The 18,453-nt window shown below is 39.4% G+C and overlaps 1 protein-coding gene across 7 annotated transcripts in view; it reads right to left on the bottom strand.

Moving 5' to 3' along the window:
- The window catches only part of USP6NL (USP6 N-terminal like), a 120,269-nt gene that overhangs the window by 27,611 nt on the left and 74,205 nt on the right, over positions 1-18,453 (bottom strand). For all 7 annotated transcript variants that reach the window (XM_054068257.1, XM_054068274.1, XM_054068261.1 and 4 more), the window contains 3 exons: positions 16,202-16,241; positions 11,191-11,271; positions 2,419-2,526 (listed from right to left, as the gene is read on the bottom strand). In XM_054068257.1, the coding sequence (XP_053924232.1) occupies positions 2,419-2,526; positions 11,191-11,271; positions 16,202-16,241 (229 nt within the window). The remainder of the gene's footprint in view (positions 1-2,418; positions 2,527-11,190; positions 11,272-16,201; positions 16,242-18,453) is intronic.

Raw genomic sequence — 18,453 nt, 5'->3', positions numbered from 1 at the left:
AACTCTATGGCTTCTGGTTGGAAGAAACCAAAAAGGTTTAAAGACAAAACAAAAAAAACAAACAAACCAATCAGAGATCAAACAGGGAACAGTAACATTTGTTCCATCTGTTGAATATAACCAGAAGCTTCAGAAATTGATTAGTCTGGAGAAGAGGAGGCTAAGGGGAGACCTTATTGCTCTGTACAGCTACCTGAAAGGAGGTTGCAGTGAGGTGGGTGTTGGTCCCTTCTCCCAAGTAACAAGCGATAATACAAGAGGAAATGGCCTCAAGTTGCACCAGGGGAGGTTTAGTTTGGATATGAGGAAAAATTAGTTCACCAAAAGGTTTCCTCAAGGACTGGAACGCGCTGCTCAGGGAAGCAGCTGGGTCACCACTCTTGGAGGTATCTAAAAGACGTGCAGATGTGGTGCTCGGGCACATGGTTGAATGATGGATTTGGCAGCATTAGGTTCAGTTGGACTCAATGATCTTTAAAGGTCTTTTCCAACCTCAACGATACTATAATTCTGTGAAATACCTGTAAAGTCAATGAACCAACTGGTAGCAGCCATTACCAAGCACAATACTAACCACAATCTCAGCTTCATGCACAATTTAAAGCACTGACATCCAGAACAATTTCCCCCGCAGACAGAAAGAAGGGAAGAGAAAACTTACAGCTTTAAAGTGGCATGAGGACCCAGAGCCTACGATTTGTTGGAATATAGGAAAAGAAGCACCCCAAGTCCTTTCTATCATGAGAGCCTCTAGCGTAAGTGAAAGGAAGGAGTGTCTATGGGCTGAGAAATGGAAAGGACAGAAGAATAAGAACCGGTAATTGCCCTGCAGAGATCTGAAAGACACTGTCTGACCTACAGGGAAAATGCGTATTTTCCTTCTAATTTTAAGGCAAGCAGTTAGTATGAAATACTTGTAATAAGGAGTGTTAAAATCACTTCAGGAAATGGGAAAATGGAGAGGAGTAAACTGAGCTTCTTGCAAATAAGTAAGACAGGATGATGATGGAAGAGCCCTTTCTGCTTTTGTATATGAACTCCAAACACTTTTTTGCACTGAGCACTAGATGGCATTAACCCTGCAGAGAAAGTCACTTTTTTTTAATGCTTCTGGTTTTACTCAGTATTCTTCCCTACAACCACGTCATTCAGCACAAATTCTGCTTATCCCCTTTAGATCTGTCATGAGTTTTACTTACAGAATTAAGTGAAACAGTCACAAAAAGCAGCCGTTCAGACTAAAGAGCAATAAATAATTTAAAATTAAGATCACAAAACCCAAAATTTAGATAACATCAATGCCAACATTTAGCTTCTTTAATGACCTCACAAGATTCTTTGTCTACCCAGATCCAAAATTTCAGCTCCAAACAACTGCTATTAGAAAATGCCAAAAATCAAACCAGCAATGCAATTCCTTGGAACACTAGACTGCTTAAAAGGCAGTGAACACTTAAATTCCTGTAGGGATAAATGCAAACACCCTACAACACTAAAATGCCTTTCTGTCAGCTAAACTCTTCCTATAATCCTTTAACAGAGAGAGACAGAGAAGGAAAGACAGAATGTCAAAGGATTCGGCTAGCATTCTGCCTAACACACTAGCCTGCACATAAACCTTACTCTCCACTCTTGGGTCCGAAATTTAGCTCTGATGGCCTCCGACTGTATTCACACCCACAGAAAACGTAGAGTGAGTAGGGAAAAATTCAAAGGAATATAAAGTCAATAACTCACAGGTAGCTTTAACTAGGTGAGGATGAGAGCTGGGGTCACGTAACACATAGCTATTTTCTTTATATTCTAAGTCAGACATACACTTAGGTGGACGATTCATGCCTGTGGAACTTTGTGGGGTTAACATCCTGTCATTAAGTGCACCTCTGAGAATGCAACCAAGTAGCCAGACAGTGCTTTGGAGGGGGTATCTAAGCTTCACTTGGAGATGAGACTGCAGAAAGACAGACACTTCGCTCTGGCTTTTTGAAGATCAAGGCACCAACCTCCGTCTCCTCCAGAATACTAGCACTCTTCTCACTGATGTTGCGCTAAGAAGGGGCTTGCTTAATAGACATTCCCAAAGAAGACCTGTACTTTCAGAGGTTTCTGTACTCTTACTGGGACAGAGGTTTTGTCTTATTTCGTTTTGCTTTTAGATAGGCTTTTGCAAGGATTTGAGGATGGGAAAAGAAATGGAGTTAAATGAATTACAGACGCAAACTAGAAGCTGGAAAAGTGCTTTTCAATACATGGCCTCTTTCCTAGCTAGAAACAAGCAGCAGAGTTCAACATCATGTTCAATGACAATTTCTAATCCTTTGTTTTAAACATCGCATAATAACAAAAGCTTAACAAATCTTGTAGTCTCTTTATCTGAACTTCTAATTTTAATATTAAAAGCAAATTCTATAAACTCACATTATAGAAGTCTTTCATTTCTTCTTTCATTTTAGGGACATCAAGTAGTAAAGACCAGACTTGCCCTCTGAACTGCAGTGGGATTCCTTTATAAATTCTCCTATGAAACTGTAAAAAAGAAAAGAATTAATTAGTGTAGTACAATCTACAAAGTTCTGAACAAAAGCAACAATAATATGAATCTAGCTAAAAAGATCAATTATATCAACTGTCCTACAACAGGATAACCTGTTGGGGACAAAGTGTTGCAGTGTCTTTTGAAGGACTAAAAAAGTATCCAGTAACGCCATCTGGGACTTTTGTTCATTGAACCAGCAGAGGCACAAGGAACAAAACATACAGGCCAACACATCATTGCATGCAGGTGATGCTTACAAGTCAAGATTTCAGCATGTATAAAGGCCTATCAAAATTCTCTCATCTCTGCTGAGCAACACTTATTCTACAAATATTGGAAAGATGACTCCAAATTTGACAATTTAAGAAAAAAAATCCAGATTCTGAGCAACACAATATTTCAGGACAAGCCCAAATAGCTCACTATAACTATGAACTATAACAGGGAATGGTGAAAAGCAATCAGCAGTATCAAAGCTTTACAAAGATTAACAATGAAAAGAAAAACAACCACTTTAACAGATCTTTGAATTCTTGCAAAACTGCAACAGTGCACCGATAGGTATGCATGCTGACATAACAAACACGCGAGATCCCCCCAAAAGACAGGATGTGTAATTTGTAGAGGTAACAGTTTTCAGATCGTATGTCTAAACTTAACCAGTTTCCTAAGTTCATATTAAAACTTTTGCACATAAAAAATGTATAAATAAAAAGATATTTTACTTATGGTTTCTAAGAAAACAGAACAACCTAACAACACTGCATGCAATTCTTAGCTATGAAACAGAAAATTAAATTCTCCATTCCTGACACGTTGTGTTCTGACACTAAAGCTTGTATATGGGTCAGAAGGGGCTAACTCAGTACCTGTGCGTAAATAGAGTAGTTACATAAGCTATCTATCACTCTTGCCTCCGACATGGCATTGCTCTTGCACTTTCATTCAGTGGTTTGGTTCTTACTGGGCTTATTTGAAAAAATCAGGAGCACTGACAACTGTCTTCCTTGCTTCTCTTCTAATTTGCACCTCTTCATGCTGCAGCATTTAGAAGCACCAAGAACCTCTAAACAGAGAAAGATGCACCAGTTGTCTAAAGTCTTGGCTTTGTGCAGCCAGGAGACTCAAGGTAAGCAATGCCTCAGAGCAATTAAATTCTAGTAATTTTAAACACAGACAATACAAAGGAAAAAGTTCTCATCCTTCTGGAAATGTGCTTAAGAAAAGGAAAACTAGAGATCTCTAACAGAAAATGAGCCTTTCTGAAGCTCTGTTTTTACCATTATTTTAATGGTGGCACAGAAAGACAATTAGATTTAAAACGGAACAAAACACATTAAACGCCTCTTTAAACCATTGAGTATTCTTTGCATTAACCTATAATGAAAGCTAGAACTTAAGAATTTCAACTGAGAAAGCTACCACTTCCTTAAAACATTTCTAAAAGTAACCTAAGAAATATTTTGAAAGAGATGCCCTCCTCAAAGACAAGAACCTTCTTTCTTTTTCAAGGATCTCATGTCTCCAGTTTTGGAAGATTAATGAACCCCTCATTGCAGTATATTTGCAAACCTCCTGCTGTCAGGGATACATCAGATCTTCAAAGGTGTCTTTAATGCCAGCAAGGATTCGTGTCTGGATTTTAGAGTACGTAACACTTGTACACAAGTATTTCGATAGCCTTCTGAAGGAAACAAAACTTAGAAGGGTTCTGATGTTTTTCTTCCCGTCCCCTTTCCAAAAGAAAACATTACATTTATATAAGATGCAATGGACATTCTGGAGGCTGTCCACAAAGAAAACAGACACAGAAAAAACTTTGCTGCTTTAGTATTATTAAAATTGCTTAAGTAGACACACTTCTAGTGTGAGCAGACTTATGTCAGTAGTTTCTTCTCTAAGGATAAAGAACAAGGTGCAGTGCTACAAAGCACCCTTCTACAGATGTACTTCCAGCTTCGGCTCACGTGGAGAATTTCAGTGTGTGCCAACCCAGACACAAGGATAATGGCTTGCCAGAAAGAGGCTAATTCAGTCTTTTGAAAGCCACGCAACACCACTTGCAGTGGAGTCATCCTGCAAAGAGACGAGCCCATCTACTGGAAACCAGAGTGAGCTAAATTTGCTAAATCTTTTCTGGGAGCTTGAAAGAATAAGAAAAACAAAAGCAATGTTATATGTCCCCAGTGACATGTAACTGCGTTGCTCAGGCTTGCGGTACAGCAACCTGCACCATGATAACAAATATCTTTGCCAGCTCATTATAATTTTGTAACTCACTTTCAAACGTCTTCAAGAACCATAAGGTTATTAATGAAGAGAACTAATTGAAGAAGAAATCAGAATCACAGATTCATACAATGGTTTGAGTTGGAACCATAAAGGTTTGCGGGGATAGGAGCAGAGGGAATGGGTATAAACTGGAGAGGGGCAGATTTAGACTGGACATTAGGAAGAATTTCTTCACCATGAGAGTGGTGAGACACTGGAACGGGTTGCCCAGGGACGCTGTGGATGCCCCATCCCTGGAGGTGTTCAAGGCCAGGTTGGATGGGGCCTTAGGCAGCATGATCTAGTGGGATGCCCCTGCCTATGCAGGGGAGTTGGAACCAGATGACCTTTAAGGTCCCTTCCAACCCTAACTATTCTATGATTCTATGATAAAGGTCACCCAGTTCCAAACCTCCTGCAGTGACCAGGGATATCTCCAAGTAGATCAGGTTGCTCAGAGTCCCATCCAGCCTGGCCTTGAATGTTTCCAGGGATGGGGCATATACCACCTGTACCAGTGCTTTACCACCCTCAGAGCATCATGCTGCAATCCAGAGGGACCTCAACAAGCTGCAGAAATGGACGGATGGGAACCTCATGAAGCTCAAAAAAGGAGAGGTATGAAGTCCTGCACCTGGCGAGGAACAGCCCCATGCACCAGTGCATGCTCGGGCCTCTCAGCTGGAAAGCAGCTTGGCAGAAAAGGGCCTGGGGGTTCTGACAGACACCAAGCAGAACATGATCCAGCACTGTGCCCTTGCAGCAAAGATGACTAACAGTATACTGGACTGTGTTAGAGAGAAGTATTGCCAGCAGGTTGAGGGAGCTGACCATTCCCCTCTGCTCATCAGTGTTGAGGTCATGCCTGGAGTAATGTGACCAGTTCTGGGCTCCTCAGTACAAGACACACATGGACATACTGGAGAGAGTCCAGTGAATGACCTGATCATCTCTGCTATGAGGAAAGGCTGAGAGAACTGGGACTGTTCAGCCTGGAGATGGCTTAGGGGGATCTTATCAGTGGACATAAGCACCTGAAGAGAGAGTACAAAGAGGACAAAGCCAGGCTCTTCTCAGTGGTGCCTCATGACAGGACAGGCGGACACAAGCTGAAATACCGAAGGTTCCTCGTGAACATCAGGAAACACTTTTTCACTGTAAGGGTGACTGAGTGCTGGCACAGGTTACCCAGGACGGTTGTAGAGTCTCCATCCCTGGAGATACTGGAGATACTCAAAAGCCAACTGAATGCAGTCCTGTGCAGCTGGCTGCACGTGGCCCTCCTTGAGCAGATTGGACCAGATGACCCTCAAAACTCCTTTCCGACTCCAACCATTCTGTGATACTGTGTGATTCTACAATTTAGTGAATATCACACTGCTGTACTGCATCTTGGGGCACAGAAGCACCCCAGATATACTTCACAGCAGAACTCATTTCTGACAATCAGTCACCAAACAGTTAAATAACCTAAAAATGACCAAAATGATCATTAGCTAACTGAACATCTTTCCGATAACTACCATACTACTGCCCTCTGCTGTCTTTTCTTTCCATATGTAACATCAGCTTGAAAACATATTGAGAAATGCTGGGTTGGGTCTATACACTTGCAGAACCCTAAACCTGCTTATCTTTTCTCTCTGAATTAAAAATTAAAATAAAAAGTAGAAAATTCATCAAGTTACTGTACTTTTTCTTCTGCTTCTAGGGTGAGTCAATCTTCAACGAATTCTTTAAAATTAAGGCTGTCTTAAGACAATGGCTCAAATCAAATTACAAGTATATAAACTCAGAGTTGAAATAATCATTGTCTGAAAACTTGCATCATTCAAAGAACAGTGTTAAGGAATCTGGGATGTTTCCAATAACACAGAACATAGAAAAAAGAAAGTCACCCTTGGTAGATATAATTACATAAATGCAACTTAAATAAAAATAAAGCTTCAAACTCTGTATCATGTCTAAGCTGGTATTCAGCTAAGGACAGTGGTCATAAACCCTTGCAATTATTACTAGTACTGTTGACTTTGGAGTACATGGGACAAGCGCACACTAGATGAGGCCCTATCACCTGGGGATTCAAAAGAACCTTCTCATGGAAAAAAAATCTGGACCCGTAAATTGGACCTTCCCACCACAAAACAAGAGAACACACAGAATTAATTGAAAGGATTCCAAAGTAAGAAGAAAAAAATAAACTCTCAAATTTGTAAAATTCCAAATTAGCCATCATCTCAAATAATGAAATCCGTAACATCGAACATTCAATGGTGCCTCCACACAAAAAAATTGGAAAACATACAACCTCCCCTTTCTTCCCCTGCCCGATCTCTGCAACTCACAAACCCAATTAATTACAGGATAAGAAACAAGGCCTCCATCACACAGTACTTTGCTGAAGAGTGGGAACTGGCATTCTCGCTGCTGCAAGAGAGAAAACTCGTTGTCCTGAAACTAAAACTCTCAGTTATGTCAGAAAAAGCTGCACAGGCAGCAGAGGGACTCTGCCACCTCAAAAAGAATCAGTGATGATAAGCCTAAGAATTAAAATCTGAAGTCTCACAAGAAAGTATATTATAATGAAAAGAAACTATATTTACAAAGGCTGCTGCCTTTAGAGGTTCTTCAACTGGTGTGGGTTGGTATAAAAGGAAGAAAAAGCGCAAACACAAGAGTGGCCCAATCTCATTCAAAAAAATCTGAGGAATGCCAAGAGGGTTCTTCATTACAGCTCTGTGTTCAGACCCCAAACTAAGTGGAGACTTGATTATTATATTCTGTGTGAATGCCAGAACAGCTGGAAATTGTCAGTGATCCTGATTGTTTCTCTTCTTCCTTTCCCTCTCAATTTAGGCAACTTCAATCATGGATAGATGAAGGTAGACAGTGAAAGACAGAAACACTTTGGTGGAAATGCTCAAGTGGGAATATAGCATATAGCAGTTTTATTTAATCTTTCCTGAAAGATATGATCATGCTAAGCCAGGAAAGATTTACTCTCTGCGGTTGTTGATTGTAGTCTGGATTATGAAGCAGCAGAATACAAATTGGAAATAAAAACACAAGCTAGAGAAAGACCACACTGAAACACCAACTTTGCTGCTCTATGACACTTCCTGCATTAGAAACAACTGGTGGGGAGATGAAAGCTTTGTTTTGACAAATATCAATCACACAAAGACACAAGGGCAGTTACACACTTCAGAGACTGGTGTCTGTAAGAATCATAATGACTCCACTGAAAAGATGCCTAAAGAATCACACAGAAATCAAGGAGTTTTATACATGGTTATGGAGTTGCACATGGGTTCATTATATTATGTCATCCTTCGTTATCTCCAAGTCATTACTTAAATATGGTAGAGACTGGCACATTTCTGGTCTCAATGTGACATTCCTTCCCTCTCTTTCCACTTCTTCATGGTCACACACTGCTGCCCTCCATTCCCCCTCCCCCCTGTTTTTAATTAGATTTAAGCCCAGAATTTCTAATGGGAAAACAGCATGAAGTTCCCAGAGCTCCCATCTCTCTTGAGATATTCTTCTGCAATAAAGATCAGGGGAAATGGAAATTGAAGCACCTCGCACGCGCATGCACACACATCAGTGTTAATGTTTTCTCATTAATTCTCCTGTGAAGTTATCACGGAAAAAAAAAATAAAGCAGCAGCTTATAGGCAGCTCTGCAAGAGTATTAAATGAAAACTGTATTTTGCAATTAGGCATATGACAGTTTTGGATAATGTAATCAAATATATGGATTCATTTAAAACATGCATACAGTATGAACAGATTTCTTCAAGCCAAAACTCTCTCAGCTGTATATTATTGAGGCTCACTATGAATGGGCCATCTAAAGTTCTGTACTTTGTACACACCTGCTCTGTCCCTGGGACCACCACCTCTTTCTGACATCACCCTGCTCTCTTTTAAGAGCACAAGCATCTCTGAAGTATGCCATTTTCCAAAACCAAGCCATCGCTACAGTTATAATCTACAACCCTACAACTGTTGTTATTGCTGGAATGTTCACTGCTGTTTCTGAACAACATTGTTTTCAGGAACAATCTGCAGAGGAACCATGGGAATGTCAGGTAAAGAGAGTCTTTTAAGATCCAGGCTACTCATTTTCTTCAGTAATTTGTTCCTCTGGTGTTAACTACTTTATCCAATCAAATGCAAACAGAAAGCAAGAGTCAGGAACTGTCCTCGCAACTATTGCTTCCGTGCTTCAAGAAGTTGAACATGGAAAGCTTGTGCATTCTTTCAACACACTTTCAGATATAAACCTTTATTTGTGAATTTTGTACGACCCTGAGAACATCAACAGGCTTTCCACAAAGAGCACTGCCAAACAATGTCTGATCTTCCACTGCACGGCCAGTACGAATTAGAGGCTGATTATTCTGTGTCCTGGTTCACTTAGCACATAGGATGCAAGAAAGAATAACAAAAAACCCCTTGTTTTTAAAGGCTCGTGTGCTGCACCAGAGATGAACAATCAGTGAAAATTTTTCCTAGCCTCAAGCACTGTTCATCCCCTTTATGAACATATTGAATTATTCCTGCCACTATTTATAGTTCAGCCTATAATTTGTTACGTGAACTGAAACTCTTTCCGCTCAGCTGACCTGCTATGCCTTCTGCATGCCTCGTGAACAGAGGATTTTTCAGTTAAGTCAGTGTATGACAGACCGATGTCACCGACGGATGAAGAGGAAGACCACACACAGCTATTGTGTTACCTGAAAGATCATATTTAACATCCTCTTTGCAAACCAAGCAGTTGTTATACTTTACTTTTTGACCATCCCTTCGGCTTGGGAAGATAACTGATCTCCAACCACCCAGTCACCACGGTAAAGAAACAAAGCCACAATTGTTACAACTTTCAGCTTCTCCTCACCACACCTTGAATACTGTGTTCAGTTCTGGGCCCCTCACTATAAGAAAGACATTGAGGGGCTGCAGTGTGTCCAGAGAAGAGCAACAAAGCTAGTGGAGGGGTTGGAGAACAAGTCTTAGGAGAAGCGGCTGACGGAACTGCAGTTGTTTAGCCTGGAGAAGAGGCGGCTGAGGGGAGATCTTATTGCTCTCTAAAACTACCCAAAAGGGAAATCTTGCTCTCTACATTACCTAAAAGGAGGTTGTACAGAGGTGGATGTTGGTCTCTCCTCACAAGTGATAGAAGACAGGATAAGAGGGAATGGCCTTAAACTGTGCCAGGGGAAGTTCACGTTGGACATCAGGAAAAATTTCTTTACAGAGAGGGTTATCGGGCACTGGCACAGGTTGCCCAGGGAGGTGGTCGAGTCATCATTCCTGGAGATATTTAAAAGCAGGTAGATGAGGTGCTTGAAGATAAGATTTAGTAGTGGACAGGTAGAGTTGGAGTTGATGATCTCAAAGGTCTTTTCCAACCTAATAACTCTATGTGACGACAGGATCGAAAGTAGGATTATAAGAAAAACTTAGAAAATAATTTTTTTTTTTTTTTAATGCGTTCACATCACATTTTAAGAAAACTAATCTGCTTGTTTCTTAATTACACTCTGAGAAACTTCCACCACTGGCTTTGGTATTTTTAACAAAAGCAAAATGCAAGGCATAGGTACCAGTTTCAAAACCAAAGTGAGCAAGCAGACACTATGAGTAGGGGACTCATAGTGCAAACTTGTCCCCTTTACTTGAATTGTAGTTACCTCAGTTCCCTGCTCATCAGGCTAACAAGTGTTCTGGTCTCAATCTCTCTCCCTTTAAAGCTTTCCACTTCACACAGAATAATTTACACAAGGCTAGTGAAGGACTAAGCTAACACTGCAGCCTCTCATCCAGGCAGCAACCTGGGTGCATAACAAGTGTCCTCAGCAAAATACAGGTGGATAAGCAGAAAATAAAAAATGGAATCTCCAAGAGGAAATGCAAGTTTTAAGCCTTGTTAAGAAGGGCAAATCTGAATTTGGGAACCTCGTATTCTGTGCATTATCCACCAAACAGCCATAAGAACAGTTAGGAAAACCACCTCAGAACATAATGTTGGGAACGTAGTCTCTTCAGCATGTTTTTTCCCCATCTAAAATTTCTCCATAGCTTTAAGATGACCAAGGCTACAATTACAGCAAATAAACTATTCACGTGAAAATCCCTACCTGTCTTTCAAAGCAAGTTAGAGCACTCAGCACTTAATATTGAGTTATTATTATATTGGGTTGTGACTATTATTATTGAGTTATTATGTATTATCACATTTTGTAAGAATAAAAAGCCTTTTTCTTTCAGTGTGTGTGGAGATTTCAGATCTCATGAGCAGAGAAAATCAAATTTAAGGCTATAAAACCATTCAGAAGTGATAGCTAATGAAAAAATATGCACAACTTTACCTTTTCACTATTCTTGTATTTTTCCCAGCTTTTCAGCATCTTAAGCCATTTTGTAGTTCTTTCAATTTCAAGGTGCTTTTGCTGAAAAGAAATTAGAAATTTTTAATCTTTTCAAAATTAATATATTTCAAATTATTTATATTTTTTAAAAAAACTAACAAAAAATTATCATATCACCAACTTTTTATAAAGTCACCTAAGAAAAGCAACAAAGATCAGCTCATTTAAAGCGTTCCCTAAATACAGCTAATCAAAAACTGACCAGAAACCTTTATTTTCAGCACTAGGTAAAGATTTGTACTTTGTAAGAGGAGTTTAAGTAGGAGACAAGATTTATAAAAGTTTACTCTCTACACATTTTTGGCAAGCCCAAAACTCTTCCATTTGGTTTTATACTCAGTAATTTTTTAGACAAGTAATTCCTGCTGCAAGTTTCTTAAAATTTAGTTAGATAATGACCTTTACCCAAACTTGCCCTAAACATAATCAGCTACTGTTTTTCAGTGATCACGCAAAACCACCCCTTCTTAAAAGGCACGAAGTACATGCACAAAAAGTTCACACAAGAGCAGAAGTGCAGCAGCAGAAGCGGGAATAAGCTCTAATTCTGGACATTCATTGATGTAAGCTAGAAAGCCTTGCTGTAATGCTCATCCTTGGCTTGGTACATCTTCACCCAAATGGCCCTTTAACAACGCCAAGGCTTTTTTCTGAAGGAAAGATCTACTTGCTTAAATGATATCACTGACAAAAATATCTCAATAACAAGCTGATAAAATGAAAACTCAAACCAAAACCCCATCTTCTCAAAATAAATGGTTATATTAGGAAGTACGACATGCAACATAATCAATATGTGAGTATCACACATTATTTGTATTATACACAGCCTCAAAAGCGTGCGACAACTATACTAACTTAAAGACTGCCATTCTGCCTATGAAAACCTTGCTACAGACGCCATCAACTTCTTGAATTTGGGAACCAAACAAGCACTTGGAATTTTCTATTTTAGTCTCTGGAATTTGAAGGAATTTTGGCTCCAACTATCTGTATTTTGTTGCCTCCAATGATAAGATGATTTTTAATACGTATTTTTACAGCCCAGTTTCACGTGCAGTAATCAGATACATCTCGCTAAGTTATGTATTAACTGTATTTTTAAAAATTCTTTTAAAGACACTGTTTCAACTCTTTCGTGCTGCTTTGGAACGGAGGATTAACGCAGGAAAAGCTAAAGGAGAAAAATGGATGTGTGATGCTATTGCTTTCTCTTCAAAGATGGATATAAACAAAACTTTAGCATATTTGTAAAGGACAGCCCCTTTACCTCTAACTTCAAATCTAGAGCTTAATAACCACAGGAAGGATATTCTGTTTCATGTGGATAGTGATGCAACCTGGTAACAATGTACGAGTTTAATTTCAAAGCTCTGCAGGATACTGAAAGCTTATTAATTCTTTTGTTAAATGCATCTGAAGTGTTCCAGAAAAACACAAAAGAAAATGATTACTTATTGTCTCAATAGAATTCTGATTTTACTTCTAGCTTTTACTCATCAGAATCTGTGCATTCTTTCTTGGCTCCCAATGCAACAAAATAGGCAAAGAACTTCTTTAATCCAGGAGCCCAACACCTTGCACTTGCAGAAATACAATGTGATGCCTGTTTATGTCCACCCCAACCATGAAATTGGTTTTGGTGTTTTAAGTTATTTTTATTTGAATCCAACAGACATAAGCCTGACCTAAGTGTAAGAAAGTTATGGGGAAAGAATTGCCTCTACTCTTTCAACCCTAACATACTTAGCTATTCACAAAGCACTGGAACAGGCTGCCCAGGGGGTGGAGTCACCATCCCTGGAGGTGTCCAAAAAACATGTAGATGTAGCACCTCAGGACATGGTTTAATAGGCACAGTGGCTTTTGCCTTACAGTTGGACTTGATGATGTCTTTCCCAACCCTAATAATTCTGTGACACAGTCAACTGCCCACCTTCTTGTTCAGGTTCCTTGCTGTATTTGGCAATATCCCAACTCTTTGCCTTTCTTAAAAAATTTTTATTTTCTTTTTTTTTTTTATTTAAAACACTTTTCTTAAGAGTTTAGAGGGGAACTGTAGAAAAGCTGCTGCTTCCCAGATGTCATAGGTTTCACAACACTGTTTCAGATTCCCCTTCACACGCGCAACCCCTTTAAGAAATCAGCATTTTAACATCTCTTAAAGCAGATGTTCTCCAGGCATAGTTTAGATTACAGGAATAGCATTGCTATCGAGTCAGGAAAGGTCTCTGCCCTCAACAGGTTGTTCAGATAATTGGCAAGAAAAACAAACCCCTATCTGCTCCCAGTCTTTTTGTTTCAATGTTTGATCTGCTTTCAAGATTTTTGGTCTTTTGAGCCAGCAGCTCGCTTCAACTGTATGTTTGTTCAAGCCTTTATGTCTTCTGTATCAATTCACCCCAGTTCTTAAGTGATGCTGCTGTAGTCAAAATCGCAATTATTTCTCTGTTCAGTTGTTGAAAACTTTTAGCAATTTTTTTCCCAGACTGAATTATGTTCCCTTTCATGTCTAACAGGTGCAACAGCAAAAACATGGATAGATCTGAGGCAGCTCATTGCAAAGCAGAGGGATGCTGCCGCTCTTTCAGGCAAGTTCCACATAGTTGTCACAAAAAAAAAAAAAAAAAAATCCATTTATCTGTCTTCTGAGAACATTTTACACTTTGAAGAATTTTTGCCATCGGGAATAACAGAAACCCTAACCAAAGCAGAGGTGGCTTCTTACTCCTGTGTCAGTAAATAATACGCTACTGAAAGAAAAAAAGCATGAAGTTAAGTTGGCAAGCATCTCTCTTTTGTGCAGTACTCTGCCTTCCTGGAAAGCAAGCGTGCTAGAGCTGAGGCTTAAAGCAATGCTTTGGCAGAAGCCTCAGACAAAACCAGAACTCGCTGAACTGTTCCCTGGAGAATTTACAATCAAGCAAACCGAAGACAAACCAAACAAACTGAAAACTACTTACAAAACATTTCACAGCACCTCAAAAACAGAGTCAGAGACAGACTCCAGATTTCCTGAGGTCAGTTCTCCATCCATTTCTCTCTTCTAATTGATCTTACCTCCCCTATTTTTATCCCAGATGTGCTATATAAATTATCTGAACGTTAAGTAGTTCATAATGTAGGACCTAGATTCAATGCATTTAGCCATCAAATGCCCAGCAAGGTAATGAAGCACCAAAACTACTCTGCATTCATGGTAATAAAGCCTTTTTGAAAGTATTATGCATGTAAATACACACATAGAAAAGCCAGCTTAAGATTTACACTAAAATGTACGTGAAGAATAGAGATTAGAAATTCACAGGAATACACAACCCTCTTCCTATGCTGCAAATTTAATGAAAATATGACGTTCGGGCATATTTTCAAGGTCATAAGTAAGGCAAAAAGAAAGCATAAGTAGTTCTGCTAAATCAGTGAATTTAAAAGATACTGTGCAGAAAGCTTTCAGTGTTAGCCTGCGTTAACATGACATGCTAATTACCCAGTCAATGGTATCTTGAAAACTGTAAATATTCAAGCACCGCTGACAGAAGACAGATAAACCTCAAACCAGCAGAGGTCAGGATTCCATCAGGAGTATAACCAGGAGTCTAACACAAGGGCATTAAGGTACGATTATAAAAAGACACTAGATTTGAAATTTAAGATTGATTCAATAATGCAGATTCTGTGCTGACATTTTGCCTGAGACAGCACAAATACAATATGGGACAGAGAATTGAGACACTATTTTTCCCACAATAATTAAAGGCTAACTACAAATCCACAGTGAATTGGAGGTTCAAAACACATGTACCACAATAACTGCAAGCTGTCTATTATTTATGCTCATGGATTCACCATCCTGCTGTGTCCTTCTGATGAAAATGAAATTACATATACACTCAGTATTTTATTAAATGTAATGGAACGTGGCAGGAAAATGCAACTATTTAAGGCTGCATATGCAGAAACACACATGAACGAATGCAAAACAAAAGTGACTCAAAAGTTCCCTTCTTCTACAAGAAATTCTCTTAACTAGCCCTATTCCAAAGCTCAAAATAATTAGTTTTCAAAAACACTGCTGCCTTTAACACTCAGAGTCGAGCTGCCTTAGAACAAGTAATTCCATCCCTCTTCCATACCCTTTATTGACTTATGCAGCCAAGAGGACTAATTTTGAACTTAAAACTTTAATTATTTTATCAGGTTTTCTGATGATACAGAAATGCAGACAATAAGGACAGACAAGAAGGACTTGATCTAGTCTTGGAGATAACAATGAGACTGACAGACTAGGGGGGAATACTGGTAGCAAGTGGGCCCAGACAAGAAGCAAGTCAGTTCCCAATGATTTTAATCCACATTCCCAAACTTCTCCTCCAGAATCCTCTGGCAGCAACACGATTTTGGGTTGCATCAGCCCAAAGACTGCAAGACAGGTCTTGTATGTCCAGAACACTCCTGGCTCATCAACTCAACATTACAAGGGAGGTTATGACATTCCAATGGCAGCCAGGATATTTGTCATCATTTACCAGACTAAAAAAGCACAGAACACTCCTCAGAGGACAGCAACATACACCCTAGCATCAAAGCCCCCAGCTCACTTGGACAATCCATCCACCCAGCAGAGCTGAGGACAAGCTCATCACACAAAGACAACAGCTCTCGCTCTTTCAGGGCAGAGCTGGGTGTGATCTCTTAAGCAGCTGTTTCCTTTGCTAGGTCGTACAATGGGTAAGGAAAACTCATGGCTCATTACAAATAATAAATATAACATCATGTTGGCCCGAAGGGACCTGTGGGCAAGTGCACACGGACACAAGGCCAACAGTCCTCATTGGGACTTAGAACATGTTTCTGTGGGAATGCAAATCACTAAAATGCTTCATCTCCTCATTTCACAATGATTTATGTTAAAAGAAGTCATAAACCTGTAAACGGAAGACACACAACTTACCTTTTCTATCACTGCATCATGGACAGGTAGCTCCTCCGGACTGAAAAAAAAAAAGTTCATGTTACTTTTGGTTAATCTTGGCACAAAATCATTTTTTATAGGTTCTGACAAATAATCATTTACAGCAGCAACATGTAGTAATGAATAAGCAAGAATTCTGAACTTCAGAGCAGTAAGATACAACAGAACCCTTGGAATTTATTTTTAAGCATAATATTTTAAGTACAGAAATAAAATTATTTCCATCTTAAACCCTCTAAATCAAAACAATTGCATAGCTTTGAGACTTAACAGAAAGTCTATTTTTGCTTTAGTAAAAGCACCCTGTGCTGTACTACTGAACTGAACTCTAAGGGATTTTTTGTTTGTTTGTTTATTAACCCATACTACTGTTAGCTGAAATACCCCTATAAAATGTTTTCCTCCTATACTACTGTACCCCATGAAAGGCACCGAGTCTTTGCTTGACTTAGGAGAGTTAACTTCCATTTTCTCACAACTCTACAAAACTCTCTCTAAGGAAGTGGTAGAAAAAAAAACAACAGAGATCAGTTTTATCATGAGGTATCTAATTAATATTTCAAACTACAGTCCTTACACTTCTTCGCCTGTCTTTTTACAGTTAGGCTATGAAGGTTTGAAAAGCAGCCTTTGAACTGATACATTGGCAGACTTTATATTATTTTAGCTTCATTCTAAAGGGCTCTAATTTCAGTCTTTCTTATCAAAGAAACTTGTGTTTTTCTTGTCAAAAGTAACTGGACCACTTTGATGCCAAATGAGCCAGCCTTCCTTTGTCTGCATCATCTGCAGCTTCTGGAAACAGAGCAGCTCAACTGTAAGCAGCAAGGCTCCCTTTTTGTGCTCTACAGATCAGATAAATAACACACCCAAAAAAACCTTGTTTAAAAGGTAACAAAAAGCAGGCACTATGCTTTCACTAAGGTGAAATCCTTTAAAAAAAAAAATTCTACTCAGTCTTGCTATCACGGAAAAATTCCTACGCACATCATCAAGAGCTTTCAATACTGAGGACATTAAACTCCAGTATTTCAGACCTGTATCAAATCTGTGCAAGGATGCAAAAAAAACACCCCACAAACCACTGGAGAAGGATACAAGAGTAGTTACTGCTGCAGTCAATGTGAGAGCAGTTTGATGCAAAATGCTTGAATTCTATTTGATCTCATTTATTTCATTCAAAAGGTGTTTCAGATTCAAGTTATATTTGAATAAAGAGATACATTTGAGTAACTTCATCTAATGGAAAAGCTTGCTCCAACCAACACCTTTTCAGAAACCACACACACAACTCAAAGTTTCCAGTACACAGCCTCAAAACTAATTTGAAAACTCAAAATAGTTTCTTTCGAACAGCATTGCAAAAATCACAATCTGTTCATTTACAAGCACTTTCCAAGTATCTGAAAGTCTTCTTGACTAACATGACCAAATAGAAAAAAAACCCTGATTAACATCTGTCTAACACACAGCCTCTGTTCAGTGTTACCTGATGTTGGAAATGCTATAAAATCACAGCATTCTGCACATTCCTATGTAAAGTAACTTAACGAACTGAAAGCAGACCCTTTCTATGCCAAACGCTACCCAGAAATTATTGAACAGAAGTGAAAAAAATAAGCAAAAGGAAAGAAAAATTTCAATTCAATACTCTACTTGTGTGGGGTTGTCCTTTATTTTGTTTTTATGTACAATGATTGCCTGCTTTTCAAATGTCACTTAAAACTTTCAGTTCTCAGAGACAGTCATAGGCGCTGTCAACCTCCACCAGAAGCATCAGGCTCACACAGCATGATGAGCACACAGCAGCCCCATTCTTCGTGGCCCTGCAAGATCACACCAGCAGCTGGCTCCACACACAAGGAACTCTTTTATTCTTCAGTGCTGCCAGCAGTGTGCAAGACCCAGATCTGACAGTTCTGCATCCCGGCAGGCTCACATCAGACACAGCAATTCCTCTGCTGAACTGGTACCACTTGACACATTTGCTAATTTCACATGGAAGCTAATTACAGGAAAGCTTAATCTAATCTTATTTTAATACAAAAAAAAAAAAAATCATAGAATGGTTTGGGCTAGAAGGGATCTTAAAGCCCATCCAGTTCCACCCCCCCTGCCATGGGCAGAGACACCTCCCATCAGACCAGGCTACCCAAGGCCCCATTCAACCTAGCCTTGAACGCTTCTAGGGATGGGGCAGACACAACTTCCCTGGGCAACCTGTGCCAGTG

The sequence above is a fragment of the Cuculus canorus genome, chromosome 1, assembly GCF_017976375.1.
Source record: "Cuculus canorus isolate bCucCan1 chromosome 1, bCucCan1.pri, whole genome shotgun sequence".
NCBI classification, from domain to species: Eukaryota; Metazoa; Chordata; class Aves; order Cuculiformes; family Cuculidae; genus Cuculus; species Cuculus canorus.
This window is presented reverse-complemented; position numbering and strand designations above follow the sequence as displayed.